This window comes from Gopherus evgoodei, chromosome 7 (assembly GCF_007399415.2).
Source record: "Gopherus evgoodei ecotype Sinaloan lineage chromosome 7, rGopEvg1_v1.p, whole genome shotgun sequence".
NCBI lineage: Eukaryota > Metazoa > Chordata > Testudines > Testudinidae > Gopherus > Gopherus evgoodei.
The window spans coordinates 4,917,788-4,935,270 of NC_044328.1; the positions used below are offsets into that span (position 1 = coordinate 4,917,788).

Below are 17,483 nucleotides of genomic sequence, written 5' to 3' on the forward strand. Positions count from 1 at the left end.
CTGGGACTCCATGCATTTTCAGCAGTTCGATATTTGCTCTCATATTTTAGAATAGAGCTGGAGCAAATTACCCTCCCTTGTTTTGTCACGTAAAGGTCACTTCTATTGATGTTGAATTTCCCCAAGAGATACCTGAAAAGTATCTGGAACATTACCATTGAAAACTGCCTTTCTTCTCTAAAATCTCTTTTATCCAAATGTAATGACCCTTATTTAATACAGATAAACTGAACTGTTGGCTAGCTGTTAACAGAGAGGCAGGATATGATGATGGCTGTAAATTCAGCATTTAATTTTTTTAAAACAAAAATTTTCGGGAATGAATTAAGACATGACTTCAATCCCATGGACTAGCTTTAGTTAGAAATTGACATGTCTATATATAAACATACCCTTTTATATGTTTCTATTTATACCCAGGTTTCTATATATATTAATAAATGTGCTTTGATAGGAATATTTGTCACATTTTCTAGTGTATTTTATTGTGGGAAAATGTTATCGGAAAAAATGCATTTAGTTCTTGTGGGACAGTAAGGTAAAATAACTACTCGTGTGAACTAGATCTTTTTTTAGTTACAGGCGCTCCAGAAATAGCCAAGTGATAGCCCCAACATGAACTCAGCATGCATTTCCTTTTTGCCAGGATTCGCTGGCCTGTTTGTCTAACCCTTGTAAGGACAGCAGTACAGTGTGCAGTACCAGATATGTGAACTTTCACGTGGAATGAACCTTTAAGTGCACACGGCAGTATATGGAAGTTAACTGAACTATTGTTCTCTCTGCCTCTTTAAATTCTCTGTCTGTGTATGGGAAAGATGCAGGGTGTTGGAGTGTATAGTGTTCCTCTTATTGAAATGGTATCTATCCCCCCGAGGGAAACGAGGAGGTGGTTAGAGTTATTTAGCTTACACAGTACATTGTAGGGTTTAGGTCTTAATAACAATATCTGAATAACCATTTTTAGTTGCAGTTTATTATAATGGATCATTCTGTGGCTTTACTTTGAGTTCACAGATGTTGGCCTCCTTATTAATGAAATGGTGGCAATATTGTGATTTTAAAAACTGTTTCATAGGAATAGTTACAGGGAAACATATGTAAGCCCACAGACTAACATAAATACATGCGTGTGTGCAGGTTTGATGTGTGGTATGGTGATACAGTTAATTGATGTATCATATGGATCTGTAAACCTAATTGGTGTATGCACTTGACGTAGCAGTACTACGTTTGCTAGTTTATATGCAGTATTTGGTACAGTATTAGTCAATGCTGAATCAAGAAGAGTTGTAGAATGTTTATATACAGCCAGATACATGGGTCTTTGGTGCAGAAGTGCCCCAGTTGGGTAAGGATGAACAACGTGGTTATTCTGTATGCCAATCCTATCTTTCTAGATGTGATACAGGGTAGTTTTATATTGAAATATTTCTTTTGCTTTTTGCATGTTAGTCAGCTCACTGACTAAAGCCCAGTACGTCTGCCCAAGCTGTGATCTGTTCCATATCTTCCTTGTACTGTATCTGTACATATAATTACTATAGGGTATTGCTTTGTGAGCTGCATATGGTGATGCATATCTTTTCTGCTACTGTTAGTATACTGAATAAGTACCACTGCTTTGTAGACTTTGAGTACATCTCCCAGAATATAATAGTTGGGGTTTTAATCGGTATATTTGTGTTAAAGGCTTTTGTAAGATTTTGTGTATAAAAATCCAAAGTGTTTGGATTTGTGAGTAGTCACAGGAAATAATTGTGAAGTGTGTGTGCATATTGAGTGACCTAATTGCCCATATTTTCACTAGCAGAGGTTAGAGCTGCTTGAGTTTAGTTTAGCATTTATTGGGAGGTAAAGGAATTCAGCTTAATCCTAGCTAAAAAATTAACAAATTGAAGGCCAAAGTCATAAGAGGACACACTTCCTCTGAAGTGCTAGAAAAGGAGTAAAGATGATGTCTGATATCTTACACAAACACACATGAACCAAGAGCTCCTGTGGGGCACCAACTTCATCAAACTATGGGAACAAACTTTTAAAAACAATGGATTTAAAGTGGTTATCAGTGCTATCCCTAGTCCTTGCAGACTGAGCGTTAAAGTTTCCTATTCTATCCTATTCTGTTCCTCTGTTAGTATCTATCCCCTTCAGATGCCAGCCTTGTTCTGAGATAAAATTTTCAAAAGCAATGAAATGCAACTGAAAATCATTGAGACACAAGCACCTAAGTCATGCAGGTGCTTTTAACAATTTTACTCCTCATCTGTGTACAGATATTTCCAGGTTCATTTTGGAGGGGGATAAAATAGCAGCATGAAATACAAGCTTCTGCAGGATTGCAAAGAAACCCAGGGGTTTGGCTCTGCCAAACTTCATCAAATGTTAACCAGGCAGCCTGTCTAAAAAAGCCATATCTAATAGATTTCTGCTCCATTACTGAAATTATCACCCTTTTGCAAAGATCAGAGCACTGACATATGGGTCTGTGGAAACTGGGAAAGAATTTGCCAAGAGATGTACTTGGATAATATGGCAGTGAGTGCAGAATAAATGTCTAGACAAAAATTTTATGTGTACCAGGTCATCTCCCAGCCAGTAACTGGAAAGCTACTGAATTACTTTTGGTTTTATACAATCGTTAAAAGAAGTTGGGTCCAAGAAGCCTGAAGTTAAAAACCCCAGTTACTATATTAGGTGTTCATTTTTCAGTGGGATAACCTTGTGTGACTTCATGCTGGCTTAAGACAACTGTTAATCATAAATAAGTGTCACGGCAAAACACCTTAACGAGGGTGGGAACCAAAAGGATAGTAGAGTCTGTACAAGAGTGAGTAGGCAGCATCCTTTTGTGGTTAAAGTGGGGGATTATCATGTCTGTTCTTAACTCTACCGCTGATTCTCTGTGTGATTTGGGTAAATCCCATAACCATTCTGTGTCTATTTCTCCATCTGTAAAATGAGTATAACACTTATTTTCTTTTTGTAAAGCATTTTGAGATCTTTAAATGAAACGTGTCGTAACTATAAAGCATTATTATAAGTGATATTGGGCCAGATTCTCTGATCAGCTAAAGCCATATGTGTTGTATAATCTGTGCATAATCTGCGTGGGCAGGGAGGGGCATGGTGGAGCAAAGATTTTCCCAATTGGCGTAAACTAAAGCTGCTCTTCTGCAGCTTTAATTTGTGCCTGGGGCTGTGTGGCTCAGGATCAGGGATCTGCAACCAGCTCCCTAAGGAGGTTTGTCTGGCTGGATGTACAACAGAGGGAAAACATAGCTATGGAGCCTGTAGAGCTTGTTTACTTGTGCTAATACTGGGGAGTTTGAGACAGCAGTAGAACTCGGACTAATTCCTCCATACACCATATTGCTATTTTTCAGTTGGAGGCAAATTGTCCGAAGCTTATTCTTATCCCAGACTATCTATCTATCTATCTATCTATCTATCTATCTATCTATCTATCTATCTATCTATCTATCTATCTATCTATCTATCTATCTAGGTCTCTTTCTGCTTTTAGTATCCCTGAGAGTTGAACGTTTTGCTGGTTGCCTATATACCAACACCCACCTTCTAGCCAACGTTATGCCATGATACTGTCCAGTCACATACAGACGTACCTTTGCAAGCAACCTGCTCTAATGCCCACATCAAGGAGACTAAGCTGAGTAGATTCATATAGTAGAAGCCAACTAAGGACAGTCATCTTCTGGGTAATACACTAGTCCTTGCTGTGGGCTAGAATCCCCTGAGGACCAATGCTGTGCATGTGCAGGAGTACAGCTTCACACACTCAGCAAAAGCGTCCCAATGTTTTTCTGTGAGCTTAGGCTTAAAGATCTGGTCCTGTTCCCACTGATGTGAGTAAGCGTTGCTGTTCATGTCAGTGAATGGCAACAGGATCAGGACCTTTTGAGAGTCAAAGACTAATTAGAGGAGCCGATCAGGCTTTTATATTAACTGGGTAGCATCCACCACGGTCCTCAAAGCTTCTGGACCCATGTTGCTCATTGAAAGAAGCACGACCCAGTATCTTCTAAGAAACTTTATTATAACATTTAAAAATCAAGAAAATAAAATCAAGAAAACATATAATCAAAGCTAAGCTGTTATTACTAAACTAAACACAAATCAAGGTCAAACCAATAAGTTAGTCTCAACATGGGATTGGAATTCAATCATCAAATGCATTATTAAATCATCAAATTAATATTAAAAATAATCAATCCTTATAAATAGTAAAGATGATTCTAAGAAGGTGGCTGTTGGGTTGTAATTCCTGATGAAAGAATTGTACAGAGTCAATCAAATCTGTGACTTTAAAGCTGGTTAAATATCTTAATACTGAAACCAAATTATTATCTAATGTCTGAATCACAACCGATTTTAGAATCCAATTATTATGTGGTGGCTAACTTTTGCCCAAAAGAAACTGATTTTATAACAGACTTTAACAGAAGACTTCCAATAAGCAAACTCTTGACAGCTCCTTATGACTTTTAAATACAGGACAGAACACACTTCAGTGCGTATCTTTGAGACAAAGTTTAGGGCTGTTAAAAAAATGGGGAACTTTTTTCCTCGCCCTTTCCCTGTATGGACTTTCTGGATGCTCTCTCATGTACATGTGCACAGCCAAACCTTCTCTTCCACACCCTAAAAATATGAAGGCAGGGACATCTCCCAGCTACTAAAACAAGATAAAAACAGGAAAAAAAATATTTAAGATAAAGATGTATTTGTCACTTTAAAAAATTCAGTGGGTAGGTTTTTTTTTAAGAATTAAACATTCCCCTGCAGAGTCTGCAACTGAAATGATGCAGCCTTATGGTAGGGCAGGAATATCTGAAGGTGTAGCTGATGGGTTCTGTTTTCATTGTCAGCCTAATTGCAAAATGTGAACAACGTAAATGGCGAAAAGTCGATTAGATCATTAAAACTGAATGTTAATAATCTAAGATCTTAGGAACGCAAAGGCACATTATGTTAAAAGTCATTTTTAAAAATGAATGTGATTAATGGATAAAAAGTAAAGTGCAAGAGAAGATAATAAAAAGGAAATATACCCAACCTCCACTTCCCTCCACCACCCACTCTCTAGAGAGGCTGGTTGGCCTTTCTTTTGAGTTGATATGTTGCTTTCAGCACTATTTACATCCTTATATAAGCACGATGTCCTCAGTTAACCTCTTCCTAAAGTCTAAACATGTTTCTGTTGCTGCCTCTAGTACTTTACCTTTATAGGGATTTAAAATCCAGTGGTATTGTGGATGCTGGGATCTAGAAGCGCCCCAAATTAAATTGTACTTACCCTAGGAAGTGGGCCAAGTAGGATTAAATGTAGGTTATGCTGTGATGTTGGCTTTTAAATAGCAGCAGAATGCTTGCTTTCTTCAGCGTGACATATGAGCTACCTCAGTATATAGGCAATTAGAATTCTTCAGCATTACAGGCTTTGCTTTTTGTTTCTCAGAAACATCTCCTGACCCCTTTGTTTTTATTTTTTCAAATTGAGCTTAGCATGGTACCTTCATCAAAACTCTGTGATAACTGGGCTCAGTGGGAGGAGACAAAAAGCAATGAAAGGCCTGAGGTGAGGGAGCTGCCACAGACTCCAGAAACCAACAATTACAGGGTACCAGAGATGGGGGATGGAGGAGGAGGTCGCAGGGGCAAAACAGTGATAGAGAGGGACACTGAAAGGGGAACTCTAGAGAACACCCAGTGCTCAAAGGAGTCAGTGGATGCTTCCCAGAGGATCTCGAGAATGAAATCCTTTATCCAAAGGATACTTACAGCACCTTTATTTTAGCTTCGCAAAACCTAATGTTTTGTGCTCCCCCTGCTGGCTACATCTCTGCTAGTTAATGGCTGCTACTCGACCCTCAGTGAGGACTGTTTTGCATAAACAAGGAAAGACTAAAATTAGCATAGTGTTTTTAGAGCTTCATTAGACACCAAGGGACAAATAAATCTTTATTTACCGACTAGTAAAGGGGCAAATCTGTATGGAAATGAAGTGTTTTAGAAGTCTTTCAAAAAGATCCACTTTACCATGGGAAATTGGGACATGAGGGGGAATCAGAATGATCTAAATAATACTTCAGTGTCTCTTAAATTGTCCTGGATGAACTATGATCAAGAATGACCTTAATGGTGTATGTTTGTTTGTCCTTAAATTTTATCTGAATTTTTTTCTTCTGAGCTAGCCAAAATACTGATAGGTCTCTCTCCAGACTCAATATTTTCCCTTATTAAAATTGCCACCCCTTCTCTCTGTTTTAGTTTGCTTAATTCTTCTGAAGTATTTCCCTGGTGTTTCAAATTCCTAACCTGTCCCTGTGTTGAACCAGTCAGTGCTCTGATAACTTTCTGTGCCCCCATAGAAAAGTGTCCCTCCCTTTCAGCAATCTTGCCAAGTTGGCTCTGCACAGTTTGTGTAGAATATTTTGCTTTTTAGGTAACTTGCACTTTGAGCCTTGTTCTGTGTTATTTCCAGTCTCATCATCTCTTACAGCATGACCCAGTGGATACATTCTCTAAGATACTGGGTCCCAACTTTGAGAGGCAGCTGTACCAGTTTACCAGATAGATGTCATCTGTGCTGGCCAGTGCTGACTGTAACCCATTCAGTTGAGCAAGCTTTAAATCGCCATGAAACCAGGGCTACTAATCAGTCTTAGAATCACAGTCAGCCCAAGCTCCATGATGAATTAAAGGTGGCCTGACTGACCAGTGGCCAACAGTAGCACATATGGGACAAACAGAGGATCACTTTTCATGCAGGGATGTCCTTAGTGTTCCCTGATTAATCTTGGCTTTGGACCTTCACAGACAATGTCCCCTATGTGGGTAGAGTCTTCTGATCTTGAGGCTCCCAAGCATTCTCTCTTTTCTCTGGATCCGTCCTTAAGACTCCATTTCTGACAGCCAGGGCTTGGTTTCTGAATTACCGTTGTCCTTCCCCTGTAGATTTTACTGACTTGCACATTACTTTATGGGTGAGACCATGGCACCTTATTTTGTCTGAGACATGCTTGCTAAATTACCTTTTAAACTGCAGCAGGTGGCAGCTGCCTCTAACAATGTTTTTACTTCAAGGGTGGCTGGCAGAATGCCTCCTCACCAGGGATACCAGCTTCATACAAAAGCAAATTGAACTGTAGACTACAGCAGTTGAGTTGGAGTGTGTGTGCACTGAATGAAAGAATATTAGAAGTTAAAGATGGAAAATACCTATTAGATCATCCATTCTATTCCATCTGCCTAGAACAGGATTTTTTGATAGATACAGGATACTTTTTAATCTATGGCTTTGTCCAGTCTAGTTCTAAAAGTCCCAACCAACTGAACTTTCACTACTTCCTTTGGGAAACAATTCCGCTACTAATGCAACTCACTATTGGGAAGTTTATTCCTGAAACTCAGCTTCATTTTTCCCTGCCTTGGTGTTAACCCACTAGATTGGAAAGATCTGATTGTAGAGGGTGGAGGGGTTAATAGTAGGAAGTTATTGTAATATGGTATTTTGAATATGAGGAAAGAGCTGACGCATTTGTCTAGTCAGTATTTGTACAGGATTTTGAAGCTGTAATGCTGTATGTAATAATACTAAGAATCATTATCTGCCTTGTGCTAGCAATCTGATTCTCAGTCATTTCTTTACGTATGCCAGGTGATTTTACTGTGGATGTTAAAGGGTCACTGGCAACTAGTTTTCATCCTCAAATTTAGATTTTATAAAGTGTTTTTTGTTCTGGTTTTGGAGAGTAGGATTGGAGTGAGGGAAAAGGAAGCATCTATTGAACCCTTGAATTTGTTTAAATAAAAAAAAACCTTTTAACATTCTCATGCCGCATTTTGAATCCAAATAGAGTTTTGCTAGAGCGTGCAAACCAGGTAGTGAAACAAAGAATAATTAGAAAGTGCAACAGATAGTTCTGTCTCCCCGTTCAAAGTGGGTGAAATGCAAAAGCAAACAACAAGGATGTAGATTTCAGAAAGCAGGAGAGCCTTAATGCTCATCCACCATGTAGCCGAAAAGTAATGTAGGGAAAGCAATTTAAATAATTCTTTCTTGGATGTAATTGAATACGTGGGTAAAGATATACAGGAATTATTTGGGAATATGCTATGGCCTGTGACTAGATGGTCCCAATGGTCCCTTCTGGACGTAGATTTTATGAATCTACATTTTAACTCACTTGAAATTATACAACACACTTCAAACTGATTAAAGTAATTATTTTTACCCAGTTCACAATTAACCTGTGAAACTCACTGCCGCAAGATATTAAGGAGAGTTTAGAATTCAAGCAAGGATTAAATAATCATATCATAAAGATGCCAGGAAAGATTTCCAAAGGCACAAATACTAGTTAGCCACCAAACTCCTGCTGAAAGTCAGAGAGTTTGGAGACTGTCATTTCTGCTTTAGAAGATCTTCCCCATTCATTTATACATCTTATCTGATCTAAAAGAGACCAAACTGTAAAGCTTTAAGACAATTATCAAGCACTTGTGGCATAGGATTAGGAAAAAGCATGACTATATGCAGGAAGCTATTACATAATTGTCTATTGATGGGTTGCTTTCATTTGAAATACCTGGTGGTTGGCTACTGTCTTGGCCAGTCTAGATTAGTTGGAGTGGTGTTCTGACTCAGTACGGCAATTCTTACGTTGTCCTTTAGTTTTTAATAAAACTTACTTCAAAGGCTTTAATAAAATGGCCAAACCAGATCATCTGCTCTGTGGAACTTACATGTTGCACTCTCCTTTCTAGATGCAAAGTTAGCAAACCCTGCACTTCCAGAGATACAGGAGTTTCCAGTTCTCCACCCAAAACACAAGTTGATCCTTTGACAGCTCGTACTCAATCCATCCCTTCCCAGTTAAAAGCCCCCAGAATGAAGTGGGGGTGTTCTCTCTTGTGGCTCAATTATTTCCTGACATGTGTCTGTTTTTAAAGTTGTTTTGTTTGCAGTGGTGGCATCAATAGCAGCTGCCGTATAGTACTGTTGAACATTCTGGTGCTGCTGAGGCTAATAGTGGCATTCTGCTATTGCATCTGGTCACATACAGGAGTGTAGTATGTCAATCCAGATAGTATTCTGTTCACATATCATCTTTCTGAACTGAAAACCTAACACACATTTATATTCCCAAATGTAAAACATGAAGATCCCAAATCAGAAATGGAATTGCCAGGTATGTTCTGAATTTCAAATATAATTTCTAACACTGATCTCCCTTCTGTTCTTTTTGGAATACTTCCCTTTGAAGACTTCAAGGAATCCACTCCCATCTAATTCCATTGAACAAAGATTGTGTCTAAAACATGCACTGACATACTGAGATTTCAGTTAGGGGCCTTCGGGATTTTAAAATAGTTTTTATTATACTGAAGGCAAAAATTATGACAGACAGCAAAATCCTGACCCTGCTGGTATGCTACTTAGAAAGTAAAATATTGCAAATTCTTGAACAATAGGATTAAATTGGATTTGTTCTTAACAAAACTTTCTCAGAAGCTATTGTCACCCCTAGAGATAATTTGAATAATTAGAATCATAGAAATGTAGGGCTGGAAGGAACTTTGTGAAGTCATCAAGTTCAGTCCAACAACGCTGAGGCAGGACCAAAGAAACCTAGACCATCTGTGACCAGTGTGTGTCCATCTTGTTCTTAAAAACCTCCAGTGCTGGGGATTCCACAGCCTCCCTTGGATGTCTATTCCAAAAGTTAACTACGTGTATAGTTAGAAAGCATTTCCCAATATCTAACCTAAATGTCCCTTGCTGCAGATTAAGCCCATTCCCTTTTGTCTTAATTATCAGTTAACACATTTCAACTTCAAAGTTCACTACAAACATTAGCTCTTGGAGCAAGATTGTGAGTTGTGACTGTTACCACCATTTTATAGTGGGGAAACTGAGGCAGAGATGTAAAACTAGTTGTCTGATACCAAAGAGAGAGTCTGTAAAGATGAGGTTAGAATTCAGGAGTTCCTGTCTCCCAGTAGTCTGCTTAGATCACACTTCTCTCAAGCAGTCTGTGCCTTTATGCAGTTCAGCAGCATTGACAGAATCAGCATCTCACTGGACTGCCACTTAAAGTGGGCAGGTAAAAAGAGATTGAAATAGTAGATGCATGGCTGCTGTGTGTCATAGCAAAAGGCACATTTGAAGTGTCTGAGGTAAGAGAATACCATATATCTTTGCTATATATTTCTTTTTAAATTTCATTTTGTACCTAAAATGCTAATGAATCATTATAGATTGTCTGTTTGGTTAGGTGTTTCTGTGATTCACATCACTACTCAGCTGTTTGTTGGGCATATATATTTTATTTTTAGCTTCACAAGATGCAGCGAAACCTGTTTTTAAATTATCACTAAAGAATTTCACCAAAAATTGGTTACTTAATATAGGTAATCTTTTAATAAAGGTGGAGCCTGGTTCTGCTTAATAAATCTGGAGGGTCTATTAAAGGTGGCTTGCAAGGGAAGAAAAACCTGATTCTGTGCCTTATAATGCATCTTTATGATGTATAAAGAAGGCCTGAAAGGTGTACGGTTTTCCTCTTAGCCTTTTATTCCTGCTAATTGCTGTCTAGGCTGAAAGACTGATGACTAGGCAAGCCAGTGAAATGACGATACCACAGGAGCCGAGAGTGCAAGTCGGCCAGATGAGACAGGTTGGGACTTTTAGTCAAACTGTTTTTAAAATAAAATTATCAAAAAATGTGGGGAGAAGGGTGTATATTTTTATTAACATCTATTTTACTTCAATGACTATCTAGAATGTTAGTCAAAGTATGTATTTGCTAGAGATTTACTCTCCACAACCCATCCCTTCAACAAAAGGATTGATTATCTCAGTAACATGACCTGCCAAAAAGTCCTCCAGCAAAGCCAGAGAAGAGAAGTCTTGATTGACATACTTAATATTTCTGAGGTAACAAGCCAAAAAATAAATATGGAAAACAACAAAAACCCCTCTGACCTTCTTTTTGCATCATGAAGTCAAAAAGGGCACAATCCCATCTTTAAAAAAATCCTTCATAGTTCACCTTAAAGAAAGTTGCCTAAATAAGGATGGTTGGTGGAATAGCTCACCTTCCCACATTAAGCATCTTCTACCAAAATAACAAGGATGCCACAGATACAAAGATGAGGTGAATTCTGTCATAGAGAATGTTCTATACTTTGAATTGTTTAGTGATGGCAAATGGCTTGGTGATGTCTCTAACTCCATGACCCTACACTTAGTAAATGATTCTTATTTTCTATTTGAAATGTACAATTAGATAAACCAGTTAGTTCTTCCTTATTCTGAAAAGGACAACAGATATGGAGTAAAAGGCTGTGTTTATATAATCTAGAGCTAATTCAATAGATTGTGAATTGTTTGGGAAAGGGATCTAGTTATCCTCTGTCTTGCATAGAGCTGAGCATACTTTCTTTTATTTATTAAGTTCTAGAATTATTATTCTGTTGTATTAACATCTAAATGACTGCATGCTCATTTCTCTCCATCCTGGAATGTGATAGATATCAACAGCTCATTGAAAAGAGTGATGCCTTCTAGTTTGAAAATAAATGTCTTGACTTCTGGAGCTTGCCTTGATGTTACCTCCAGATCTTCATGCTAACATCAAGAGAAGTATTGCATGGGCAGCACTGTATCCAGCTAATGTTATCTCATTCAGGGAACAAAGCCCACTAGTTTTAAATGGTGTCTCCTGAGAAATTGAGAGAGGTTGAGAGATCTGCAAATCTCACAAGGGACTACAAAGAAAAAAATGCTAGGAAACAGAGATCAGTGAGACTTTCAGCTCACTAAGCATGTTGATCTTCTAAATTGCAAATCATCGTTCTAATAACTCACTCTTGAATAAGGTCCTTTCAAGATAAGACTCACTGGTGCTGTGGAGCTGGTATTTAAAGTATGTCCATCTGCATCTAAACGAGTAGCTCCAAGACAATCAGATTATGCAGTAGTTAGTTTGGTGAGAATATCGCCTAAGTGGAATGGAAACTTCATTTTGAGTCTAATATTAGACCTTGCTTTGGAAAATTCCTTTTAAATGATTACAAGCTGGGAATAGCAAAAGAATTTAACTTTCGACAGACAGCATTCACCAAGAATTTGTTTTTAACTGCTTATGTTGGGTCCCTGGGAAAGCAGATGTGAAAATCTTACCGAAGTGAATTGACTTGACCTGATGCAATGTTTATATCAGTCGTTGATAAGTTTTCCTCCCTGGTCTAATTTGTTCAAGATATTTTCATTCTTTGAGCATGAGCGAGCCTGGGTTGGAATAGTTTGAATGCCTGTTAGTCTAATAATCCAAATCTTCATGCATCCAGACATTATTGCCTATAAAGGGGTCTGAGCAAAGGAAACAAAAGTTGGACTATTTTGGTTATGGATCGCAGAGTGGGTGGCTTAGATGCCAGGCTGGAGACCAACAAAGGGGATGCAAAATAATGCCCAGTTCATAATAGACTATGTATAGACCGCTATACCTGTGCTTCAGCATGTAGCTCTGGTCTGGTCTGGTTGGTTGGTTGTGTCTTGTCAAACTCTTTGATCCTAGAGTTTGAGGTACTTTTCTACATAGCTTTGCAATTAAGTGAGTTTCAATGATGGCTATAGAAATTGGTGACCAAATATGCTTCTTTCATTCTTAGAACGTGATAATGCCACGGACTATGAAACAAAACGTTCTTCTTCGAGTGCTTGCTCCTATCCATTTCAATTAGGTGTGTGCACGCCGTGTGCACGTCCGTCGGAAGATTTTTACCCTAGCAACACTCGGTGGGTCGGCTGGGCGCCCCGTGGCGTGGTGCCGCTATGGCACCAAATATATACCCCTGCCGACCCGTCCGCTCCTCAGTTCCTTATTACCGCTCATTCTACCAGGGCTCAGGCCTCATCGGCCGCCTTCCTAGCTTGAGTACGTATCCAGGAGATATGTCGAGCAGCTACGTGGTCTTCAGTACATACCTTCACTTCCCATTATGCCCTGGTGCAACAATCCAGAGAGGACGCAGCCTTCGGCTCTGCGGTTCTACACGCTGCAGTATCTCACTCCGACCCCACCGCCAGGGCCGGCTTTAGGCCAATTTGCCCGATTCCTGGGAATCAGGCCACGCGCCTAAGAGGGCCCTGCGCTTTAGGCACCTTCTAAGTTTTTTTACTTACCCTGGCTGCGGTCTGCTCCGGGGTCTTCCATGGCCCTGCTCCCCTGACCAAAGCGCCGGCGGGAGCGCAGCTGCCCCACAGCCCCGCTCTCCCAGCTGGAGCTCTGACCAGATTGCCGCAAGCCCCGCGGCCCCGCTCTCCTGGCTGGAACTTCGGCTGGAACGTGACAAGCCCCGTGGCCCCGCTCTCCTGGCTGGAGCTTCGGCCAGAACGCGACAAGCCGCGCAGCCCCGGCTGGAGCTCCAGCCGGAGCGCGAGAAGCCCCGTGGCTCCGGCTGGAGCTCTGGCCGGAGCGCCGCAAGCCCTATGGCCCCGCTCTCCTGGCTGGAGCTCCAGCTGGAGCACGGCAAGCCCCATGCCCCGGCTGGAGCTCTGGGCCCTTTAAATAGCTCCCAGAGCCCTGGGATAGCAGGGCTATTTAAAGGGCCAGGGCTCCAGCTGCCTCTGCTGCACCCCCTCCCCTGCCCGCACCAGCCCCGCCCCCCACTGCCTGCAGCCAGCTCTGCACCCCCTGTCCACAGCCAGCCCCTACCAAACCCCCTGCCCTGTCTCCAGCCAACCCCTGCCACACACCCCTGCCTGCACCAGCCCTGCACTGCCCGCACTGCCCTGTCTCCAGCCAACCCCTGCTGCACCCCCCTGTGTGAAGCCAGCCAGTCTCATACTCCTGTCTCCAGCCCTGCCAACCCCTGCTACACCCCTGTGGCCCTGCCTGAAGCCAGCCCGCCCCACACTCCCCTGTCTCCAGCCAACCCCGCACCCCTTGCCCTGCCTGCAGCCAGACCCTACCTCCAGTCAGCCCCTGCCCTGCCTCGAACCAGCCCCATGTCCACTGCTGCCCTGCAGTTCCCAGGCCAGTAACCTGCACACCTGCTTCAATGAGGGGTGCAGGAAGCAGCGGGGACCCACACATGTGCACACCCCCAGGGAGTGGCGGGGACCCACACATGTGAAACGGCAGTCATTAATAACCAATCAACAGCATATATGATGCAATGTACATAATATACAATTTTATTATTTATATAGTTATGGAAAGTAAATAATACATGGAAGAAATGGAAGGCTTTTTTTTACACTTTTTTCTTTTTAAGTCATCCCTGCCAGGGCCCCGCCGAAAGTGTTCGAATTGGGCCCCGCACTTCCTAAAGCCGGCCCTGCCCACCGCCTAGGTAAGGCTTGGGATTCACCTAACTGGAATGGATATGAGCAAGCGCTCGAAGAAGAAAAGACGGTTACTCACCTTTGTAACTGTTGTTCTTCGAGATGTGTTGCTCGCATGCATTCCAAAACCCGCCCTCCTTCCCCACTGTCGGAGTAGCCGGCAAGAAGGAACTGAGGAGTGGACCGGTCGGCAGGGGTATGTATTCGGTGCCATGGCGGCACCACGCCAGGGGGCGCCCAGCCGACCCACCGAGTGTTGCTAGGGTAAAAATCTTCCGACGGACGTGCACGCGGCGCGCACACACCTAACTGGAATGGATGTGAGCAACACATCTCGAAGAACAACAGTTACAAAGGTGAGTAATCGTCTTGTACAGTAGGTGGCAGAGAAGATTTTAAGAGTTGTTAGTACACCCTGAAATAAGCACAGAAATGACATCGGACGGAGCTTCATTGCCACTAGCATGTCACATTTCAGCTTTATCTTCTTCATTTTAATTAACCATACTTTGACGGCAACCTGAATTTTTTTTTTATGGACTAATTTCAAAATACTCTTGTTTTCTGAAAGAACTCCCTTTAAATAGTATGCCTTACATTTAAAAAAATATATATAATGTTATGGGCTCGTCTGCTTGCCTGCCAATCTCTTGTTTGGTGGTGGGCAGAGAAGGCAGAGACAGACCACCACCACCAAACACAATCAGACCTACCTCTTCTCCCCCGCATCTCCCTGTGCTCACCCCTGCCTGCTGCTACTTAAATTTCAACTTTGTTGCTAATGTTACAGAGTGTGAGGAAATGCGTATATGGGAGCTCTGTGCAAAGCAGTGCAAGGGTGTGATGTCCTGGTGCTGGTGTACAAGACAGGAAGTAAAGCTGACCATCAACAAAACAATGAAATGGACTTGACACCAAGTGCTGACATATGCACAGGGTAAACAGACTGGGAGGAATGTTCAATATGTCTAACTGTTCAGCTCTGGTAATCTTAAAGGCAATTTGTGATAGCAACAGGAACAGCATTTTCATATGTAAATCTGATTTATTTTTTCTTTAAGCTGATAGTATCCCTTTAAGCATCTACTGGACTGTGGTTGCTCAGCTCTGTTCTAGAATGTGTGAAGCACAGTTTCTTATGAGTCTCTTATTTTTATCCTTTGCTCATAATTCCATTTCTAATCTCTGAATCTAAAGTCATAATTGTTAATCTTTCTCTATGCAGGCAAATCTCATCTGGCAATAGTACAGCGAGTCAACAATGAAGGAGAAGGAGACCCTTTTTATGAAGTCCTGGGGATTGTCACATTAGAAGATGTGATTGAAGAAATCATCAAGTCTGAGATTCTAGATGAAACTGATTTGTACAGTGAGTAAAAGTATTTTGTGCTTTTTCTTTAAACATCAAAGAGAATTCTTCCAACCTTGATCCAGCTACTTTGTTTTACTTAAGATCTAGAAGGTCAGATTTCCACACAAGTCCACAAGCTGGCTGTTATCATGGTCATTCCTGCAATATGGCCCCCTCTATGCATGACTCTCTAGCTGAAATAGGACAGCTTTTTTGTGGAATCCTTCAATTCCAACAGGTTATGTGAGCAAAACTTCAGTTTTGTTCAGTTATCATTTCCTCACCTCAAACCAGGGCCGGCTTTAGGCCGATTCGACTGATTCCGGGGAATCAGGCCCCGCACCTAAGAGGGCCCCGCACCTCAGGCACCTTTTTAATTTTTTTTTTTAACTTACCCCGGTCCCCGGCTGCTGTCTGCTCCGGGGTCTTCCATGGTCCCGCTCCTTTGAGCGAAGCGCTGGCGGGAGCGTGGCGCAGCCTCGCTCTCCCAGCTAGAGCTTCAGCTGGGGCGGCGGGGCTTGCCGCGTTCCGGCCGGGGCTCCAGCCGGGAGAGCGGGGCGGCGGGGCTTTGCTGCTCTCCGGCCGGGGCTCCAGCCGGGAGAGCGGGGCGGCGGGGCTTTGCTGCTCTCCGGCCGGGGCTCCAGCTGGGAGAGCGGGGCGGCGGGGCTTTGCTGCGCTCCGGCTGGGAGAGCGAGGCCGCGGGGCTTGCCTCGCTCCAGCTGGAGTGCGGCAAGCCTGGCGGCTCTGGCTGGAGCGCGGCAAGCCCCGCGACCTCGGCTGGAGCTCCGGCCAGAGCGCGGCAAGCCCCGCGACCCCGACTGGAGCTCCGGCCAGAGCGTGGCAAGCCCCGCGACCCTGGCTGGAGCTCTGGGCCCTTTAAATAGCCCCCAGAGCCCTGGGGCAGTGAGGGGCTCTGGGGGCTATTTAAAGGGCCCAGGGCTCCAGCTGCCTTTGCCACCCCAGTCCTTTAAATAGCCGCCGGAGCCCCGCCTCCCCCATGCATTCCCCAGCGCTCCCGCGGCTATTTAAAAGGTCCGGGGCGGGGTACAAGGGGGTTTGGGGGCTACTTAAAGGGCTGGGGTTCCAGCTGCCTCTGCTGCACCCCCTGACCTGCCCACATCAGTCCTGCCCCCCCTGCCTGCAGCCAGCTCTGCTCCCCTTGCCCACAGCCAGCCCCTGCCAAACCCCCGTCCTGTCTCCAGCCAACCCCTGCCACACACCCCTGCAGCCCTACCCAAAGCCAGCCAGCCAGCCCCACACACACTGCTGCCCGCACCAGCCCTGCACACCCTGCCCCGCCCGCACCCTCTGCCTGTCTCCAGTCAACCCCTGCTGCACCCCACTTCCTGAAGCCAGCCAGTTCCACACTCCGCTGTCTCCAGACCTGCAAACCCCTGCTGCACCCCCCTGCGGCCCTGCCTGAAGCCAGCACGCCCCACACCCCCGTTTCCAACCAGCCCCACACCCCTTGCCCTTCCTGCAGGCAGACCCTACCTCTAGTCAGCCCCTGCCCTGCCTCCAGCCAGCCCCATGTCCACTGCTGCCCTGCAGTTTCCAGGGCAGTAAGCCTGCACACCTGCTTCAATGAGGGGGGGCAGGAGCAGCTGGGACCAATACATGTGCACACCCCCAGGGAGTGGCGGGGACCCACACATGTGAAATGGCGGTCATTAATAGCCAATCAATAGCATATATGATGCAATGTACATAATATATAATTTTATTATTCATATAGTTATGGAAAGTAAATAA

General features: G+C 43.2%; 1 protein-coding gene across 1 annotated transcript in view; it reads left to right on the forward strand.

Moving 5' to 3' along the window:
• The window catches only part of CNNM2 (cyclin and CBS domain divalent metal cation transport mediator 2), a 186,734-nt gene that overhangs the window by 141,738 nt on the left and 27,513 nt on the right, over window positions 1–17,483 (forward strand). Inside the window, exon 2 of the mRNA XM_030568830.1 lies at window positions 15,606–15,749. Within this exon, the coding sequence (XP_030424690.1) occupies window positions 15,606–15,749 (144 nt within the window). The remainder of the gene's footprint in view (window positions 1–15,605; window positions 15,750–17,483) is intronic.